Below are 21,125 nucleotides of genomic sequence, written 5' to 3'. Positions count from 1 at the left end.
TTCCTATGCTAAAGGTGTATTTAATCCTGGGAGAAGAATTTTAATGCCATTTGTTGTGGATAGGCTCAGTTTATGGTAGTCTGCATTAATGCAGTTCATGAGCCTTTTTTGGTACAATTATTAAACTAACACAAATTTGCGTTTTTTGAGTACTTCAACATAAAGATTTGGTTTTATTCTGTAAAATACTAAAATGGTGGGGTTTTTTAATTAAAAATTATTTTTAAATTACTAGAAAGCATGTTTTAAATACTCTGTTATTCACTTACAGCTGCCAAAACATAGTACAGTGAAATAATGGTCTGCTAGCCTGCTAAACAAGTGTCCAGCTTCCACAATGCCTGTGCAGGCAGCTCAGTGGACAGAATTTCTGTCCTGCCCAATCTGCTACAACGAGTTTGATGAGAATGTGCACAAACCCATCAGCTTAGGTTGCTCTCACACTGTCTGTAAGACCTGCCTGAACAAGCTTCATCGCAAGGCATGTCCTTTCGACCAGACTGCCATCAATACAGACATCGATGTGCTTCCTGTGAACTTTGCACTCCTCCAGTTAGTTGGAGCCCAGGTACGATTTAAGCAGCTCTTTGTTTTGACATTCATGTTGTTATCATTTACGTGCCAGTTGCAATATGCCCGCTGATCTTTCTCCCTCGTTTTAGTCTAAAAAAAAATACGGTAAGACTTTAACTTTGTAATATTTGGAAGTCCATACCTACTCTAAAAGCAGCCACACTATTTGCAGGGCCATCCTCTTCTCATAAAATGAAAGCATGTTCTAGTCATGAGCTGAATTCTGGTTTAAAAAGACTCTTGGACTGTGACTGGAGAAAAATACCCGTTAGGAGATAGACAGTTATCTGTCACAATTGTCATTAGAGAAGTGAACCTGCAGATTGCTCTCATTCATCGTATTCCTGCAAGGAATCTCATTTCTACGAGTCACGTGTTCAACAGTAGCTAGCTGTTTAACCACGTTTCAGAAGTGTGTGTGTGTGTGTAATTTTTTTTTTAAATATGCATGATGATGGTGTTTCAGTTGCGTTTCCAGACACTGGCTAATCAGGCCAGGAGTGTTCCCTGTGCTGTCTCGCAGCAGTGGCAAAACAGCCATTACATAATCAGTGCTGCGCTTTATGGAGACGAAATAATCTGTTCACCCTGTGCTTTTCCATGTCACTCTCGCTGTAACACCTGGGTGATGCAGTGAGAAGGTGCTTTTTACTGTGCTTTTTAATGTCTTCTCACGTGCCTTGGCACAGCTGTTGGTAATAACGCTGTCTATGTCAAAGTGGGTTTTTTCTCGAGTTCACATGTTCCTTTCATGTTTTTATTTCTAAGTTTGTGTCAGATCACTGCCTTGATCTTACAACATTCATTTTCCTGGTCCCCTAACTTCTTGCAATGTCTTTCAAACAATTTAATGTATTGTGACTAATACGACCTCTATTTTCATTGTCTGACCTTGTTGCTCTACTTTGAGTTTTCTCCACCAGGTTGAGTTTGCTAGTTCTTCTCTTTGAAGATTTCAGCACACCCAAATTAAGCTTAAATTATTTTCGACTTTGCTTTTGATTTTTTCATGTTATTTTCTTGCCAGTTAATTTTGTCTTATAACTTCCCTTGTCTCTCTGTAGTAAGTCACGCTGATCTTGTACACTGATCATCCTTTCAGATCTTGCGTTCTTCATTTAAGTACCTTCTCTTTAGACCTTGGTTGTTGTTTTCCATCCTACTTTTGTTCTTAATGTGTTGAGTACTAACAAAAAATAATCTCTCATCTCGAGTCCTTTTTGTTACCCTTATTACAGTCGACATACATTGGGTGGGCCTGGTCTCTCACTTCTCTAAAAAGCAGGGAACATCTGCAGTGTTATGTAATTAATAGTGGTGTTGGTACCATCGTCGGCATATCAGAGAGGTCAGCCGAGATTATACGATTCTTCTCCCTCCTCCTCCTCCTTGCCTTTTCTTAGGTACCTGATCATCAGACAGTAAAGTTGAGTAATGTAGGAGAGAACAAACACTATGAAGTAGCAAAGAAATGTGTTGAGGATTTGGCGCTCTACTTAAAGCCGTTAAGTGGTGGAAAAGGTGAGTCTCTGCTGAACAGCGGAATTTTGGTGTTTGATTTTAACAAGCATTGTGTTTTCAGCATTGATTTTAGATGTCAGTGGGATAATCCTCTCATTTTTGTAATAAAAATTTCCCTTATGTCTTTAAAAGCTCATTCATACCTGTGACACTTGATCTTTTGTTTTTTTTTTTTTAAGTTTACGAAATATTCTTTTTTATTTAATAATATTACCTTGGGGCTAACTTTGTGCCAAAGTTGAACTTTCCTTAAAGAATGAGTTTGATGTCAGTTTAAGCCTTTAATGAAAATTCTTTTTGATAATGAATTACATAGAGCTGCCTAAGATACCTGTGACTAGAATCCGAGTCCTAGAGAAGGTCACATACTATTAGACATTTCTGTGTGTCGTCCTCAGATGAATGGGTCTGGTTAGAAGCAACAGTTTGCCTTTTCTCCCTTTCTTTGCAGGTGTTGCAAGCTTGAACCAGAGTGCACTGAGCCGTCCAATGCAAAGGAAGCTTGTGACACTGGTGAATTGTCAGCTGGTGGAGGAAGAGGGTCGGGTTAGAGCTATGAGGGCGGCTCGGTCACTGGGAGAGAGAACCGTTACAGAACTGATCTTGCAGCACCAAAATCCTCAGCAGCTTTCTGCCAATCTTTGGGCTGCTGTCAGAGCACGAGGATGCCAGTTTCTAGGACCAGGTAAGGCACCTGTAGAATGTGCACAGAGTATATTTCGCTGTACCTTTTCTTAACAGAAAGTTCTTTGGAAGTTTTTTCTGTTCACTTGAAGATGTAGTTACTTCTGGTTTTCAACTTTTTGCCAGTAAGAAAGGAGAAGGAAAAAAAATAGACAAGTTAGTAAACTCTGCTGGTTTAAAGTTTGGGGTGTTTTTTTTCCTCCTTATTAACTATTCTATGAATTTATGGGAGGTATTTAAAAATGCTGGCAAAGAAGAGTAAAGAGCGTGCCTTCTGCACAGTTTGTGATGCAGTATGACTGTAACGCAGGCTGGTTATACTGCTGCCTGTGACTAGAATGGGATAGGAAACTGCACGTGCTCTCTTGTTCATACTTTAGCTGTAAATACAATCAGCCAAACTTTAGTTGCAGCATACTTTGATTTTAAGATTTATAACGATCGTGTTTATATCTTCGACAAAGCCAGCAAATTCTTTCTTAAGAATGCTGCTGAATCAAGCACAGAAATGAGAAGGAAATTCTGTTTAAACTGGAAGTAGTCCTCTCTTGATTCCCATAACTGATGATAACCTTCCTGTAATGTTCCTGTATTTATTTTGCACAGTTTCATGGTGTAGCATTGATGAGGTGTCCAAAGTGACAAAGCCTACAAGACTGCATAGTGGAGAAAAGTCTAAAAGCTGCACTACTGATGTGTTTATTACCAAAAATTAGTCTTAGCTCTAAGTTTCCTATGCTTAGAGTGCTGCTTCTAAACTGGCAAATTTCTCAAGATGTTTACAAATCTTACTTCCTTATGATTGACGAAATAAAAAGTAATAAGGAATTATGTTCAAGATGATTCAGATGCTCCTACTTGTCGTGTTAATGTATGATACAGCCTTGCTGTTTTCTGGCAATGTATTTCACTTCCTATCTTTTATTTTTGTGTGTTAAAGCTATGCAAGAGGAGGCACTGAAACTTGTATTACTGGCACTGGAAGATGGCTCTGCACTCTCAAGAAAAGTTCTGGTACTTTTTGTTGTGCAAAGGCTAGAACCAAGATTTCCTCAGGCCTCCAAAACAAGCATTGGTCATGTTGTGCAGCTACTGTATAGAGCATCATGCTTTAAGGTAAAATACCAGTATTTGAAGTTTGTTACTGTGGACTAGTGCAGCTCCAGAGAACCTGACCTAGGATTAGTATCTTTCACTTGTTGTTTGATATTTAAAACTCCCTGCAAAAGGAACAAATGGTCACATGTGGAATTAGCCAGAATAGATTCTGAAATTACTGCCCTCATTATTAACTGCTGCCCATCTGCTCTGAAGGAGGCATGAAAGCTGACTCTGCAGGCACTCCTAGTCCGCTTCAGGAAGAAGTGCAATGTTTTAATATAATCACTTTTGACTTTATTTAGATTCATAAGAGTTGGCAGTGGCCAGACATGCCTGACTGGCCTGGATGCCCTCAAAGCCCAGAACCCAATCCCAGCATTCTAAAGAAAACTTTAGGAATGCTGTAGTCCTGGGAACTTCCCTAGCCCCAACACCAGGCATGAGAGGGGGACACCATACACAGCGAATGCTGTCAGCCTGGCCTCCAGCGTTGTGTTCCCACACATTTGTCACGCTCTCTTCTTTTTCTTTTGTCTGTATCTAGCCGCCTCGCCCTGAAAAGGTGCTTTATTTTTGATATACAGGGGTGGGTTGTTTGAGCTGAATGTTCGCAGTTGGAGAAGAATGAAAAATTAATTCCACGGGTCTCTTTTCTTTATGAATCACAGTTAAAAACGTGATTATCACATTACTGAACTAAACATTAAAATAATGAGACCTGTTGCTCTCCTTTATGACAAATGTCTTCTGTAATCTAAGAGGTTTACTTAACATTTATAATGGAATCTCAGTTAAATATTCTCTTTAAGTCTCAATGTCTTAAAATTTTTCTTCCTTTGTATTATTTAAGTCACTTCTAGACCTTCTTGTTTCTTTTAAGTCCTCCTTTAATATTGCATAGCAAAAACTACTAGTAGAACTACTAAATATCTAACCATATCTTCTGTCACTTAAGTGAATCTGATTACTTTGATAATTGGAAGTTGTGAGTGTGTATAGTTTTGCACCCGTGATCCTGTAAGAACTGGAGGAGCTGGTGTTTCTGCCTTGCACTGCTAGCAAAGTGGATGAATACGTGGGATAAAATTAAGTATATGCTAAATATACAAAAGTAATACTTTGATTTGTCCTATGTAACTGTCACTTTCTGATGGACTTGGAGATTTTTTTTTTGTTAAAGGAGGAGCATTTAACTATTACTACTTATTAGGTCACTAAAAGGGATGAAGATTCTTCTCTGATGCAACTTAAAGAAGAATTTCGGAGTTACGAGGCTTTGCGGAGAGAACATGATGCCCAAATTGTTCACATTGCCATGGAAGCAGGACTTCGAATATCGCCAGAACAATGGTCTTCCCTTCTTTATGGTGACTTGGCACATAAATCACACATGCAATCCATTATTGACAAGGTTTGTCAAAGGGATGATTTTAGTATCTTTGTAGGATTAGATTTGACTATTAAATGTTGTAACAAGAATCGGAGAACTGCTTGAGTTAACTTTTTGTCTTTAGTCATGTCAAATATTAATTAAAACTAGAATGAAGGTTTTTTTCTCCACTGTGGTGTATTCTCCATATGAAGACATTTTGATTTTTCAGTAGTTTAAGACTAATTCCCTTTTTTGTGTCTTATGATGAAGCTTCATAGGGCAGATTCTGAGCTGAGAAATACAATTTCTCTCCACTGATACTCTCTATATGCCATCTGAAGACACTACATATTGCGTTGAGGGACCAGCGTAACGAAAATCTTTTCAGATTTAATAGTTCACAGTTGTAAAATGCAACAAACACACTAACACTGGCTTTGTTTTCAGCTCCAATCTCCAGAATCTTTTGCAAAGAGTGTACAAGAATTGACAATTGTCTTGCAGCGCACGGGGGATCCTGCAAACTTAAACAGGCTGAGGCCTCATTTAGAGCTCCTGGCAAACATAGATCCAAATCCAGGTATGCAGAAGCTTTTTAAACATTTCTTGATATTTTTTTCTTATCTAGCGAAGTAAACTACTAAGATGACCTCCATTCCTGGTTCCAAAACTCCCGTTAATTAACATAGTATATAACAAACTCTTCTTTAGGGCTCTCCGAGTTCTGTCCTAGTACTTGGTGTTTTGAAGTATTAGAAGAGTTGCCTCTTATTTGTGATACTGCTGGAGTTACTGACAGAATGACAAGCCTGCTTTTAATAATTTTAGATGCAGCATCTCCAACATGGGAGCAACTGGAAAATGCGATGGTTGCTGTAAAGACTGTGGTACATGGGCTGGTGGATTTCATTCAGAATTACAGTAGAAAAGGCCATGAAACTCCACAGGTAATTTATTAGGTCGTTGCATTATGTATCTTAATGTACATTTCCTGAAAGATACAATCGTGAAAAATTACTATTGATTTGAAATATTTGTGGCCTTTTCTGTGGAATAATTGATAATACAGTTATTTACTGCATTCTGGTTTTGAGAACTTTGCGTTTCTGAATATGGAATGCAGCAAAGCTTGCGGTAGTGAGATCCATGCCGTGGTGTAGTACTTAGCCCAGCAACAAGAAGTTTACTTAGTTTTCTGATTAAAGGTGTAAAATGTAAAAACATATCATGGATGTGTATTTTAAGCCTATCTTTATGTCTGTTAGATTGTAAGACAAATGTCTTGTGGTTTTTTTTTTTTTTTTTTTTAAGCCACAACCAAATAGCAAATATAAAACAAGTATGTGCAGAGACCTTCGACAGCAAGGGGGATGTCCAAGAGGAACAAACTGTACATTTGCTCATTCTCAGGAAGAGCTTGAAAAGTGAGTGTGGGAGACTTTTTTGGTGGTTTGGGGGGTTTATTTATTTATTTAAATCCAAGCAATTTCCATAGAATTTTTAAAACAATTTCTTCTATACATTTATTCACGTGGAAGGATTTGTGAGTCCCTTGAAGTGGCATCTCTGTACATGAAATTGAAGATACAATAAAGCAATGTCTGCAAACTAATGCCAGTTTTATTTTTTATTTTACCCCATGTGAAGTAAAAATTTCCTTTCCTGAAACTGAGCCTGGGCTGAGTCTAGGCTCAGTATCTGTCAGGCATTGATTATATCACATACAAGAGAGAGAATGTTAATTACATTTTAATTAAGGAATAAAGCGAGTTATTTGAACAGTATGTAACATCTGCATTCTTGAAGCTGTTTTCAGCCAAATCCATTTTCAAAGAACTGCAGAAGTGGATCTTCTAAGAGGAGAGATGATCTTTGGTTACAAGGAACACATTGATGTTCTATTTGCGGATTGTTGGAAATAAGTGCCAGTTGTAATTTTTGGGTTTTGTGTTCCTCTCAATCCCTTCCTCTTGCTAGTTTTACAAGTACATTGAACTTCACAATAAGCACTTTTTAAATTGTCTGTCTTTTGTGTGTGTTTGTTCATAGATACCGCTTGAGGAACAAAAAAATCAGTGCAACAGTGAGAACATTTCCCCTTCTAAATAAAGTTGGCGTAAATAGCACCGTCTCAACCACAACAGGAAACGTAATTTCTGTCATAGGAAGCCCTGAGGCAACAGGGAAGATGGTGCCAAGTACTAATGGAATAGCTAATCTAGAGAGTGGGGTTCCCCAGTTGATCCCTCGCTGTGCGGACACCTCCTTGAGAGCTCTGGAGAGCACCAAGAAGGGAGGGAAGACTGGAGCCAATGGCCAGAATGTTTCTGGATCCCCTACAGAATCACTACCTGAAAAGTAGGTAACTTTTTTCATAAAGATAACGAAGCACAACACTTTTCTTTTAGATTATCATGGAGTTTGTAGATGGCAATAGTAGACACTGAATTCTGGTCCTGGCTTGCAGTTGTTGCTGGTGCTCACTGGCTGCAGAGTTGTGTAAGATCTTGTACTGCAGTGCAGATACTGTTACACAAAGTCTGTGGATTCAAGTTGTCAGAGACGGCATCGGTTGTTTTAGCTGCTGAGTACTCCCATGCAATACAGATAAAATGGTGAAGCTCTCCCTTTCTCTTTTACTCTGTTGTTTTCAGCCTGGTGTATTTCTTACTTTGGGCTGTTACATACAAATGAAACAAAACACTTGCACTCAAAATTTGACATTTCCTGAAACTGAGAAGGGTGCGCATAATGTGCACTCCCTTAATAATCCTGGAAACCTTCTAGTTTTGGCATTTTCCCTTTAAACTTTTTAGATACTTCTCCAGGAAGCACTGAGCCTCTAAACAACTTTCCAAAGCCTTTGTCTTTACCAGAATACACTTACAAGTTCTATGTAAGCTTCTGGGTACATACAAAAACATTTATATCTGCTTTTGAGTTCTCTTAGGAGAAAGTCTAAGATGTAGTAATAGTATCAGTTTGGGGTATGAAAAACAAAATTCCAGAGGAAATGACATGGCCCAAATTTCCACGTTACGTAGGAGTGTACACGAAGAGATGACTAACTGAAATAAGTAAAGTTTTGTTTAATGATTTCTTGGTAATCCTTTTCAGTAAAATTGGTTCTCCACCCAAGACTCCTGTAAGCCAGGCAGCAGCTACCTCAGCTGGTCCTCCTAATATTGGAGCAGAAGTTAATTCTGTGCCTCCAAAATCCAGCCCGTTTGTTCCCAGAGTACCTGTCTACCCTCCACATTCTGATAATGTTCAATATTTCCAAGATCCCAGGACTCAGCTGTCATATGAAGTTCCACAGTACCCGCAGACAGGTGAGTGAGATGAGGCACTGAATCAAAACTAGCTCTGAAGTTTTCTCTAGATAAGCCTGAATGCTGAGAAATAACTTTTGTCTCAGTTCTGTGGATTTATTTTTTTTTTTTAATATCAGCTGAATCTTCACTTAATGAAATACTAATCTGGTCCATTGCTGAGTGAGAGGCACCAGTGTTGGTAGTTCTTGTCTTTGTGTCCTGTATGTTATGAAGCTTGTACCTCAGCGTCCAGAAAAACTTGAACCTCGAGGTCTTTCATCTACTTTTCCCTTCGTTAGCATTTAATTGCATTTATTTAGGCTTGCTCACCTCATGCCCCATCTGTGAGGGCATCCCTACGCGTAGCATGCCTCTACTGTGGGACTTGCACATCTTTGTGCTTGCTCAGATGGTTTTGAAAGGTTTCAGTCACCCTGTTAGGTTGTGCTGTGCCTGTTTCTATTCAGGCAAGCCATGAGGTGTTATAGCAGCAGGTCATTCACAAGTTCTCAAAACAAAAGGTAGAGGTGCTAAGACAATCCTCCCCAAAGGAAAAAGAGTAAGCCAAGTGTGAATTGGTTATTTATGGACCTTGGAATTGCTATTTTTCAGGAATGCAGCTCTTTATTTTAGAGATTGCTATTTTAACTTTGTATAGAAAGAAGTGCTTCAGATGCTGTCTTTTCAGTTGCATAGTTGTACCATAGTACATAGGAGCAATGGCAGAGAAACTCCATTTTCCAGATTGGATCAAAGTGGTAAAGGGTCAGCACTATATCTGCAAATATGGTTGTCATACATGAAATTATATTCCACAGAAAAATGATAGGGGTCAGTAACAGGTCTGTAAAGTGTGACTGCGTTCTCTAAAGGTACTTATCAACACTATTTACAGTTTTAGAAGGTGTAAAATTCTGGGTCGTTTGTGGTTACATTAAATATGCCTTTTTCCAATTTTTAAGGATATTATCCACCACCTCCAACAGTACCAGCTGGTGTGGCTCCCTGTGTTCCTCGCTTTGTGAGGTCCAATAACGTTCCAGAATCCTCCCTCCCACCTGCTTCCGTGCCATATGCCGATCATTACAGTACATTTCCCCCTCGAGATCGACTGAATTCTCCTTACCAACCTCCTCCTCCGCAGCCGTATGGACCAGTTCCTCCTGTCCCTTCTGGAATGTATGCTCCAGTTTATGACAGCAGGCGCATCTGGCGCCCACAGATGTACCCACGAGATGATATTATTAGGAGCAATTCTTTACCTCCCATGGATGTGATGCACTCATCTGTCTATCAGACATCATTACGTGAGAGATACAACTCTTTGGATGGGTATTACTCTGTGGCTTGTCAACCTCCAAATGAGCAGAGGACTGTGCCTTTACCGAGGGTAAGTGAGAGCCGGAAAGGGAAGGATGTCGTCTTGGTTCTGAAGGTCATTACTGAGAAGTTGGTAAATAATTAGCATAGGCCTCTTCTGCTTGTTTGGGGTTACGGTGATCGAGGCATGTGACCTGGACAAAGTTCTTGTTTTTAACCTTAATAAAATGGCCTTGTAAAATAGCCCACTCTAATCTGCATTAGGACCAGAGCCCCCCAGCCTCTTTAATTCCCATGCGTGTTGCTTGAATTAATTCTGTATTTAAGACTTGAATTGCCATACGTGGGCCGGGTTCTCCAAGTCCTTGTGAAATTCCTGTGGTGATATCAATGGAGGGTTACAGACCCAAGGGAATTTGGGGGTCCAATTTGCCTTCTGATTAGAGTATGATAGGATATACAGTCCTGTGTTTATTATTGCTAGGAGCCTTGTGGTCATTTGAAGACTGGTTATGATGAGCAACTAAGACGGAAGCCGGAGCAGTGGGCGCAGTACCACACGCAGAAAACTCCTCTGGTATCGTCAACCCTTCCTATGGCAACACCATCTCCAACACCACCTTCTCCTCTCTTCAGTGTAGATTTCAGCACAGAGGTGGGAAGCCAAACAACTTCTTTATTTTCCCTTCCCATTTCTGTAAGACGCCATTTACTATTTCCAGGAAAGATTTTCTACCTGCCATCTATTGTTCATAAAATTAATTTAATCTTCTAGGAAAAGCAAAGTAATATCTAATAATGGATGCATTCAATTTGATATTAAGTTGATGCTAAACATGATTGTGGAAAAAAGGTCAAGAAGTGAAGTGATTCAATTTACCCTCACTAAAGGAAATGTAATTTTATTAAACTAGCTTTGGGAATGTCCAGGTGTTTGTGTACTGGGATCAGGAGTTCTTTTCAATTAAGAAGGACCTTCCCTTTTATACTCCAGATGGCATTATGACATGATGAGTAGACTGAATCAAGCTGCAAATGCTTGTCAAGTCCCAGAGAATACATGTCCCTTAGAAGTGGTGTCGTGGTTTAACCCCAGCCGACAACTAAGCCCCCCACAGCTGCTCGCTCACTCTCCCCACTGGTGGGATGGGGGAGAGGATCGGAAGAGTAAAAGTGAGAAAACTTGTGAGTTGAGGTAAAGAGTTTAATAAGCAAAGCAAAACCAAGGAATTAATCCACTACATCCCATCGGCGGGCAGGTGTGCAGCCGTCTCCAGGGAAGCAGGGCTCCGTCACGTGTAACGGTTACTTGGGAAGGCAAACACCGTAACTGAGTGTCCTCCCCTCTCTTCTTCCTCCCCCAGCTTTGTATGCTGAGCATGATGTCATACGGTAGGGAATATCCCTCTGGTCAGCTGTCCCGGCTGTCCCCCCTCCCAGCTTCTGTCCCCTGTGGACACCCCCAGCCCACTCGCTGGTGGGGTGGTGTGGGCAGCAGCAAAGGCCTTGGCGCTGCGTGAGCGCTGCTCAGCCACAGCTGAACCGTCTCTGTGTTACCAGCGCTGCGTCCAGCACAAATCCCAACCACAGCCCCACACTGGCTGCTGGGCAGGAATTTAACTCTGTACCAGCACAAGGGGCAAAACGCCTTGGCAAACGTTGCGTGCTCATGTGATGAGTTCTGTAAACAAGAACGCAAACTCAACGAGCAGGAGTAGTGTGCTTTTGAAGAAAAAAAAAAAAACCTTATGATATATATTTCTATATGTGTAAATTAAATGCATCCAAGAAACTAGTTTGAGAACCATTGTGCCAAGCCCTCTGCTGTGGTTTGACAGTTCCATTGACGATATTTGAGGTGTTAGACTCATTTTCAGAAAAGACCTCGTAAGGTAGGCGTACCTGAAGTCCCTTATGGCTGCCTTCAAGGTAGAGCAGGATTTAGTCCTTTTCATCCATGTTGGCGGGTTCCAAGTCATACTTCTATCTGCCACTGGCTTATGCATTAAAGGAAACTGCATGGCTTCCTCTCGGTGTAATTACTGTAGGTATTTGCCTGAAGAAACCTGCCACTGATACAGCGACACTGATTTCAGTCTCGCATCTTGGCAGGCCGGGCAGTTATTTGTAGTGGCAAAGCCTGCCCTTCTTTGCCAGCTGTCAGCTGCACTGGTTTAAAATTTGACAGAATGGCTCATGTTGTCCCTGAGTCAAGTCTTGAATACAGCTAGAACTCCTTGATTTACTTCTGAGATAATTAAATAGCAGTAAATGTCTTTCTTATTTTAAGACTGAATTCCCTGTTTTTATTATTCACTGCTTATTTATTCCCTTTTCCATAGTTCTCAGAGAGTGTCAGTGATTTGAGTGGAACTAAATTTGAGGAAGACCATCTCTCTCACTATTCACCGTGGTCTTGTGGCACTATTGGCTCTTGTATAAATGCTATCGACTCAGAGCCCAAGGATGTGATTGCCAATTCAAATGCCGTGTTAATGGTAGGGGTTTTCTGCATGTTATCTCACTAGTGTAACAGTACTTACATGCTGAAGTGTCTTCTGTTTGGTTAAACGAGCCTTTTTTTCTTCTAATTTTAAAGTTGATAGCTTCTGTTCTTAGTATTTTAAAGTAGTTCTGCCCATTTGAGGTTATTTGGAAGATCTTTTCCCAGTTTTGTAAATAAACAATGTGTTTACTTCAGTGACCAAATGTAGCGCCATGAATAAAATTCTCAGATGTCAGAAACAGCTATTTTAATAACAGATCTCTGAAAATCAAATTTTGTAGCCAAAATATTTTGAGTAGATGCCCTGCAAACTGAGAAGAATTCATTAATTTTAAATGTGTTCTTTGATTGTTAGTGGGATACAAATTTTTTTACTTCTTAATTTTGTCTCTTTTCAGAGTTCTTACATAAATGCATATGTGGACACATACATCCTTACAATTTCTGAGGCATCTAAAGTAGTCTCAGAACACATTGTAGTGACAGGCTTGACTGGTTGTTACAGGGTCACTGTGGCTAGTTCAGAGCAGGTGTTTCCATCGCAGAAACACATTTCCTACTTGGCTTACGGTAGTCCGTCCTGTCTGAATGAATCACTGGCCTTTTTGGGATTCTACGGTTTCTTATGTTGCCATTGTTTCAGAAAATCTTTACTTGAAGTTAATGCCAAGAGCAGTTTACACTCACAGAGAAAATTTGAGACACCATGGACCCGGAATAATCAGCATGAACTTAATCTTGGCTGCTTTGTACCCACAGAGAATCCGTATGAACTAGTTTCCTAGACTACAGCTCTTACATGGTTGGAAGGCACATTCTCCTCTAAAATAGTTTAATGGCAACAAATCTGGGAAAATAAAATACAACTTGGTTCTTATTACCCAATTTCCATGAAGGGGGGGAAAAAAAACTTAACAAAGACTTTAGGGAACAAAAAATACGTACTATGAGTCATGGAATGCAGCTTACCTCTGAAGGGGTAAGAGCTCATGCTTTTTGGAGACTTTCTGCTATATAGTGTAGCAGGTTGTTCTACAAAACAAGTGTAATCAAATCTCGTCCCAAGCTGCCTTTGCTGCCTCCTTCAAGTAGAGGAAAGGGTACTGAAGGACCTTAAAGCATACTGGAGCTCTTTCTGCCTGGAAGCACAAGCTTGGAAAAGCAAAATTATTTCTTCTAGCACTGGTAATGGCTTTCTCGTGGTCAGTTTGCCATTAAAGGGCAGTAGTTAAATCATTGAGGCCCATCTTGGCGCTCTAGTAGGAGAAGTTTTCAGCATTATATTCAGCAACAATAATCAGAAAGTTATTGGCCAACTGAAGAATCTGAATGACCTCAAGTGAGTCCATGTGTCTTCTGTCTCCTAAATATATAGGATTTGGACAGCGGGGATGTTAAAAGGAGAGTGCATTTATTTGAAACTCAGAGAAGGGCAAAGGAAGAAGATCCTATAATCCCATTTAGTGATGGACCGATCATCTCCAAGTGGGGTGCAATCTCCAGGTCATCCCGCACAGGTTATCACACGACAGATCCTATTCAGGCCACTGCTTCCCAAGGAAGTGCTACTAAGCCCATCAGCGTATCAGGTACAAGTACAGACTTCGTGTGACAATATAGCTTACATCGTGCGCTTTTCATCCTGCTCGTGCTTACTGCAGCAGTGAAGATGCAAAGAGCTAAAATACCCGTCTATCCCGCTTTAAGACCGGAGGAGATAATGAGTGGTATCTTAATTTGTTACAGATTATGTCCCTTATGTCAATGCTGTTGACTCAAGGTGGAGTGCCTATGGATCAGATTCTACTTCATCAGCACGTTACGCAGAACGGTATGGAGGGTTTTTCTGTGTTCGGTTAACAGCATTTTCTATAGCTTGCTGTTCTTCGAAATTCTGAATCCGGTGGGGGTGGGATATCTGGAACTATTAACAGACATTCTTAATGTTTTTTCCTGTCCAGCAAAAAGTCTTGGAAAAACTAGGTTAAAACTTGTGAAGTCTTTAATATGTACTGCAGCTAACAATACCCAATTACTAGCGATGTATCCCTTGAGACACCTAATCAAAGAATTGGGGTCAGGTACTGCCAAGCTGTCATGCCAAAATCTGTGATCTTGAGAAGTTTCTTCTCCAGTTTTCTTGCCACATCTTACCCATATGTAAAATAAAAATGTTTGCTTCACATAAAGCCTTGGGATATTGTGAGCCCCAATGAAGATGAAGAGCACGTTATCTTAGTCACATAGTTTCTGTCCAAAAATCTAACTTTGATAGACTATTGAAGTTTATGGGGAGCTTTGATTTACAGAACTTGTTTTTAATTCCTAGTTTTGCCTTCTTTCTCTTTAAGGGACAGGTTCATAGTTACAGATTTGTCTGGTCACAGAAAGCATTCCAGCACTGGAGATCTATTGAGCATTGAATTACAGCAGGTAAGATCAGATACTATACCATGTGGGGTTTTCACTTCAAAAAAAAAAAACAAACCAGATTTAAAATAAATTTTCTTAGCGTGGCCTGCAGAAAATCGAACAATTGCCAAAATGATCAGTAAGGGTTAACTAGGTACTAGTCCTACAACACTTAGGTTACTGCAATGCATAAAGGCTGCTAATACGAGCTATTCCGTTGACATCAGTAAGGCCATTTTCGCCACAACTGATACGTGTCAGCAAATGCAGAACAAAACTGATGCTGTGCATGAAAGGAAGACATAGTTACCCGTGTAGCAAGAGAACTGTTGGTTTTGTAAGCTGCTTTATTTTGCCATTTGACAATACATGGTTTAAGTCTACTTGTTGGTGACTGATGTGTTTCTTTCCCTAGGCCAAAAGTAACTCATTATTACTGCAGAGAGAGGCGAATGCACTAGCCATGCAACAGAAGTGGAATTCTCTAGATGAAGGCAGTCGTCTTACTTTAAATCTTTTAAGCAAGGAAATTGATTTGAGGAATGGTGAGGTAAAGAAAGGGGTAATTGGGATGAAACAAATCTTTGAGGGTTTTTTTGTATGTACATAGATGCATGCATTTCAACTAAGAGTTAAAACTCTCAGTTTTAATGTTCCTAAATATTTATAGCACATTCTGTGCGCGTTAAGTCAGTGTTGTTGTTGCACCTAGGTGTTTCCCTGAGATCAAGTAGGAGCACCAGCCATGCTGCTGCTCCAGTCGTCCATTTACAAAATGGGAAGAATGTGATGATCCATTTTCATGCGTGACTTTTTGTTCTCTTTGTACCTGCTAGAAATTTAAACATTCTGCCAGTGAACTCTACAGAAATTTCTACTTCAGTATTCATTTTATCTCTGTGTTTCAGTACTTTAATGTGATTGTATTTAGCTTTGTATCCGATATTGTCGATGCCAAAGTTCTATTTGTGTCTAACTAGCTCTTTTGTGTTGTAGAAATTTTGTGTTGTGTTGTCCTAGAAATGCATCTTCTGTTTTCACTTGAATACTTGAGTGTTGTGTGAAACAGGTGAAAAGCCGATGTGGTATTTACGGAACATACTAATTATTTTTTAGACTGATTATACTGAAGACTGCTCAGACACAAAGCCAGATCGAGACATTGAATTAGAGCTGTCAGCCCTTGATACAGATGAACCTGATGGGCAAGGTGAACAAATAGAAGTAAGTACAAAAATCTGTGTGTCTAAAGAGGTCGCTGGCTCCTTTCATTAGTTATTAAAAAACTTCTAAAATCACTTTGCGAGTTAAGAGATTATGTTGATAGCAAAGCCTTTCGCCTTTAGTCTTTGTAGTGGTACCAGACACTTGCCTTATTTTAACACTAGGGGTCCAGTACTTCTCTCGTTCAGATATCTGGTGGTTTATATCGTCAAAGTTAAAAACTGCTCATTGTGTTCTTTGTCATAGCTTTCAGCTCTTTGGGCTTTATCTTTTGGTAGCATTAGTGATGATGGGCACTCTGTTCCTTTCCCCTTCCCCTCCAGTGTTGAAACTATAGTTAAGAACGGTTTACCTTGAAGTTTACATTTAAATGTGATCATTTAATTTAAACTTTGTGCTTATTTGATTCTAATAGTAAAGTCATTTAAATTATTGTCATCCAGTGTTCTTTTGCTTCCACTACTGCTTCATTGTTTGTAATTCTGTGCATCTGCCCCAGTTTCTTCTATGTTATTTCCTCCTTTGCTGTGCAGTCATAAAACATTCTGGTACTAATTCCAAGCATTAGGATCAATGGTCCCTTTTTTTTTTTTATAAAGCATCGTACACTTAAAAGAAATGAAGGTTCTTGTCTGGAACATATTCAGTAATACATTCCAGTACTGGCTACAGCTTTTATTTGCTTTGCCTGTGGTATGTAATGCCACACTGTAGTACAAATTGTGAATGACCATTACGTGGGTGGAAGGACCTTTAACTTTAGCCTTTCCTCTACCCATAATTACTAAAACAGCTGTCACTGCCTTTATTGCCTCCTTCGTATCTCACCTGATAAACCATTTTTTAGAAACTGATGTTTATACCACTGTTTGTCATTCACTGCCATCTTTGAATAATTGGGTTTTTTTTCCTTTTTCCTGTAGTAAAATGTGGTAGACGTTCCAATAGTATGAAATAAAAATAGTCTTATGATGACTCGGGTTTCCATCAGCTTTATGTAGTGGAACATGATAGGAAAATGCAAAGCTGGGAGCGACGATATTGATGGACATTTCTCCTTTTCTCCTGTAGGAGATTCTGGATATACAGCTAGGTATTAGTTCTCAAGATGATCAGCTGCTCAATGGAACAACTGTAGAGAATGGGCATCCGCTAAAGCAGCACCAGAAAGAATCTATGGAACAGAAGAGACAAAGTTTAGGTGAAGACCTTGTGATTCTGTGAGTGTTAGACAAAACAGCAGTGTCTGCCAGTATTAGGCAAAGAGCAGCGTCAGAATAGTTGAAGCATGATTGTTTAAGGATGAACTACGTACCTACTCAGACTGGGATTAGACATCTGCATTGTGTATACGTGGTGAAGTGAGAAGAACCTGTTAAGAAATAGAATTAGGTCACAAATACGAAGGTCACAGGCTGGTACCATTGTTCATATGCGTTGTTGTAATCGTATACACCGAACCATGTCACAGCTGTTAAAAATACCTTTCACATTCAGTAAGCAAAAAATGCAAAAGTATTTTTATAGTTAACAGAAATTAAGAAAAACTTCAAAAGGTTAAATGTCATACTGTTTGCACAAATCTCCATAGAGAGGTAGTTTTTAAAATACACTATTTTAGGTTTATATGTTCTGTAGTCTTTAATGTGTAATGCAGCCTTTGAAAATGAGGCAGACTACATTTAACATCTTGAGCGTACCGTTCCGTAGTAAGATGTTTAGCCTGTTGCTAAAAATTAGTTTGTCAGTATTTATTTAATGCACACAGTTCAGTTCCAGATACTTGTGCATGTACTTGTTTAATATTTGTGTAACTTATTTTTCTCCTCAGGGAGGAGCAGAAAACAATCCTGCCCGTAACTTCTTGCTTCAGTCAGCCGATCACAACATCTGTTAGCAATGCAAGCTGCCTGCCCATCAGCACATCAGTCAGTGTTGGCAGCCTCATTTTGAAAACTGCTCACATTATGTCTGAGGATAAAAACGACTTTTTAAAGCCTGTTGCAAATGGCAGGATGGTTAACAGCTGAAAGGCATTCATCTTTCCAGCTTGTGACCACACTATGGAAGCATTTACACTAGCTTTTTATATATATAATATATATTATATAATGTATATTTTTTTTAAAAAAAATAATATTGGGGTCATGCATTTCCTGTGGACTCTTTGATACTTCAAGCCCCTCTCGCATTAGCATTCTGAAGAAAAAAAAAAAAACTTACTTTACTAGGGTAAGGCGTTCACTTTCCACAAATGAATGGAATTTGGACATTGTTTTACTTAAGCTTAAAGCAGCTTTTTATGAGTTTGTAGCAATCCGGTGCGGTATCTGAGCCATTCTTGTTTAAAATGGCTTCTGTAGAAAACTAACAACTCAGTTACTTAAACTAGCAGGATCCTACGATGATACATCTAGTGAAAGGAAGACTAACTTATTTGTCTCTATTTTGTTTCATGAGAGAAGAACTTGTGTCTTGTTGCAGCTGCTTTTTCTTTAGTTGTGGAACTTCGCATGGAGTATTGTTTCCTGTTTGAAGACTGAGAGGTGGAGATTTGGACTTGAGACTTTTACAGGGTTAACACACCATTAGCTTTGCACTGTTACGTTATTTGCAGGTCTGTGGTGCAGTGCTTTGCTGCAGCTTTTTGTTTCCATTCCCCCCCTGCCAGTTTCTGCTTTAGTACTGTAGGTACACATACACAGGCTACTTGTCCAAGTAAAGTTATCAGAAGTAAACCAAGTGCCTAAGTCCTCCAGCTAATGTACTAGGTATTGATTTCCCCAAGTGATACGTGAAACAATTTTCAACCGTTTTGAGAGGTTATGCACTAATGTAACTGCAATTTTGGTCTGTCTTTGGGGTTTTTTTCTCTCTTTATTAATAGTTCTCAACTTGGAGATTATAGAATCCAGATGACTTGGCAAAAAGTATCAGGTGCTCTTGGCTTTCCTTTGGAAACCCTGTATGTAGTGTTTGCACTGACTAACAAGATGGTATTGTTGTTTTTTGTACTGTTTTGTTTTTAATTTAAACTAAATATTGGGAATTTAAGGTGGTTGTATTACCTTTGTTAAATGTTGTTAATCATGATTTTGTATTCAGGTTTAATTTTTGCTTGTTCAGTGGCAACTTATTTTCAAAGACCTTGAAAATACAGTAATATAGCATTATCTGACCTTCAGAGTACTGAAAAGTGTATGAATTTATGCCCTGTTGAGATGTGATTGAGACTCGTGTTAGACATGCCAACTGAAAATCCGTTTTCATAAACACACGCAAACTAAAGCCCTGGGCATATTTTTTTGAGAAGCTTAAAAATCCACTTTTTTTTAAAAAAAGAAAGCAAGACTCTCCCTCCTGATGATTACTATCTTCTTGTTTGTCCTCTTACTTTTCTTTGTGACAAGTTTTACATTTTTTTATGTTTTTATTAACTTCTGTGAAGTTGTTTACTCTGAAAATTGTACTGGAATATTTTAAGCCAAGCTGATCTTTCACCAGGTGTACTGCATGTAAGGGCTTTTCCTGCTAGCAAAATGCTTAAAGAGGATCATGTTACTGGTCGTCTGAGTTGTTATTTTACAAAATCACAGCTATGTGGTCGGGTAAGATTTTGATAACTGTTTTGTGCACGCTTCTGGGGGGTGGGGGTTGGCATTTCCCTGAGGGTTACTGATTAGACTAAGTAAATATTGGTGTTTGATATCTCTCCTAATGAACCTGTCCATGAAATAATTATGTTGTAAATATACCTGAAAATCCAAGGGTTAGTTTTGATATTCTGGTGTCAGTATGGAAGATCTTACGCATCTATTTAATACTCAAATGTAAAGGAATGTATGTAGACAAGCAGTCAAGTAGTCTTTTCTTAGTTTCCTTTGGCTGTTGCTGTACCTTCCTTATAGCCAGTGCCACCTCATAGCTAGCATTAGACTGATGCTTCGTTTCACTCGCAACTTGAAGTGAATGGATACAAGAACCAGACCACCTTTGTCACCTTAACTTATTTCCTATTGATGTTAACTTTAACTTAGAATGTTAGACATAAATATGATTGTTGTATATTTTATACCAAGACCATTCTGTAAATACGAATTTATATTACTTTTGAAATGCTTCTGAGAAACTATTATTTGCTGTACAATGTAATTCCAAAACAGATATGCAAACAAGTATGTCTCTTTCATGGATATTTAAACAGTGAGATCTTCCATGTTGAAGGTGATGTAATTTTTTTAAAAGATTTTTAAATTTTAAATTGCTATTTTGTTACAAAAATAGAGAAAATATAAAGGTTTGAGAAGTCCTTATTTGCCCTCAGGGAAAGAGCCCTCTGTGCACCAGAACTCCACAGAACATCTTCAGCATGATCTGAGGGTGAATATATACTACATAAATTGATTGTGTATTTACCTTAACTTTTTAATTTTAAAATTGCAATTTTAAGAACTTGGTTGTGCTCTGCTGGAGGGGGATTGGGATAAGCTGCTTACACACATTTGCCTGTTTGTCCAGTGAGATTACATAAGCCTAACATATTCCTGCCAACCATATTGGCGACTTAAGAACAAATGTATCTATATGCTCTTGTCTGCAGCAGGAGGTCCCATGATATAGCAGTTCTCTAGGATGACCATACACTTCATATGGAAAGTTGGTTCTTAACTGAGGCTAGTTTGGGGTTTTTTTTTTAATTGAATTTTTTTAGTATCTAGAATGACAGGCGAAAGAATTCTCTGGGGGTTTTAACAGCATGCCAGCTTTGTCCTACGGTTTTAACACTGACTGTGTGGTTTTTGCCATGAAACTGTGCCCTCCAGTGCCCTGACAAGGAGAAGCTGCAGGTGGCAACGTAGTTCTGGCTTTCTTCTTTGGTGAAGTTTCAGCCCTTGACCCTATACAAACAAGTATGTATTCATTTGTCTGGTTGTGAATCAGGTGCCTTTGGGCTATGTAAGGGCTTATTTTCTGACACTGAGATATAGTGACTTATCTTTGTGTGTTCGTAGCAGTGATTCCCACTTAGGTTTTGGCTGAACTTACCTGTGCTGTCAGAAAAAAAGGCCCATTGCAGATTGGGGAAAGAGATTGGCTC

General features: G+C 39.2%; 1 protein-coding gene and 1 non-coding gene across 5 annotated transcripts; both read left to right on the top strand.

Annotated features, from left to right (window-relative positions):
* Positions 1-331: 331 nt before the first annotated feature.
* Positions 332-18,097, top strand: RC3H2 (ring finger and CCCH-type domains 2). 4 transcript variants are annotated; one of them, XM_086475931.1, is made up of 20 exons: positions 332-568; positions 1,977-2,094; positions 2,546-2,779; positions 3,719-3,894; positions 5,090-5,290; positions 5,699-5,831; positions 6,080-6,198; positions 6,563-6,675; positions 7,301-7,609; positions 8,369-8,583; positions 9,528-9,955; positions 10,370-10,540; positions 12,228-12,383; positions 13,767-13,980; positions 14,138-14,222; positions 14,743-14,824; positions 15,219-15,353; positions 15,920-16,027; positions 17,099-17,247; positions 17,859-18,097. In XM_086475931.1, exons 1-20 carry the CDS (start codon positions 338-340, stop codon positions 18,055-18,057), a joined length of 3,576 nt encoding a protein of 1,191 aa, XP_086332057.1. In that variant the 5' UTR covers positions 332-337; the 3' UTR covers positions 18,058-18,097. The 4 variants fall into 4 exon arrangements, with proteins under 4 accessions (XP_086332057.1, XP_086332059.1, XP_086332061.1 ...); XM_086475933.1 differs by having other exon boundaries at positions 15,219-15,365; XM_086475935.1 differs by lacking the exon at positions 10,370-10,540 and having other exon boundaries at positions 15,219-15,365.
* On the top strand, positions 5,493-5,606 carry LOC147414126 (small nucleolar RNA SNORD90). Its single transcript, XR_015183973.1, has one exon. It is a non-coding gene; the product is annotated as a small nucleolar RNA SNORD90 (small nucleolar RNA).
* Positions 18,098-21,125: the final 3,028 nt, after the last annotated feature.

Source organism: Leptosomus discolor, chromosome 19 (genome assembly GCF_034619465.1).
Source record: "Leptosomus discolor isolate bLepDis1 chromosome 19, bLepDis1.hap2, whole genome shotgun sequence".
In the NCBI taxonomy this organism is placed as follows: domain Eukaryota; kingdom Metazoa; phylum Chordata; class Aves; order Leptosomiformes; family Leptosomidae; genus Leptosomus; species Leptosomus discolor.
This window is presented reverse-complemented; position numbering and strand designations above follow the sequence as displayed.

Coding starts and splice junctions, on each gene's coding strand:
- RC3H2 (XM_086475933.1), top strand. CDS start 338: ATGCCTGTGCAGGCAGCTCAGTGGACAGAATTTCTGTCCTGCCCAATC. Junction 569..1,976: donor TCCAGTTAGTTGGAGCCCAG/GTACGATTTAAG, acceptor GCCTTTTCTTAG/GTACCTGATCATCAGACAGT. Junction 16,028..17,098: donor GGCAAGGTGAACAAATAGAA/GTAAGTACAAAA, acceptor TTTCTCCTGTAG/GAGATTCTGGATATACAGCT.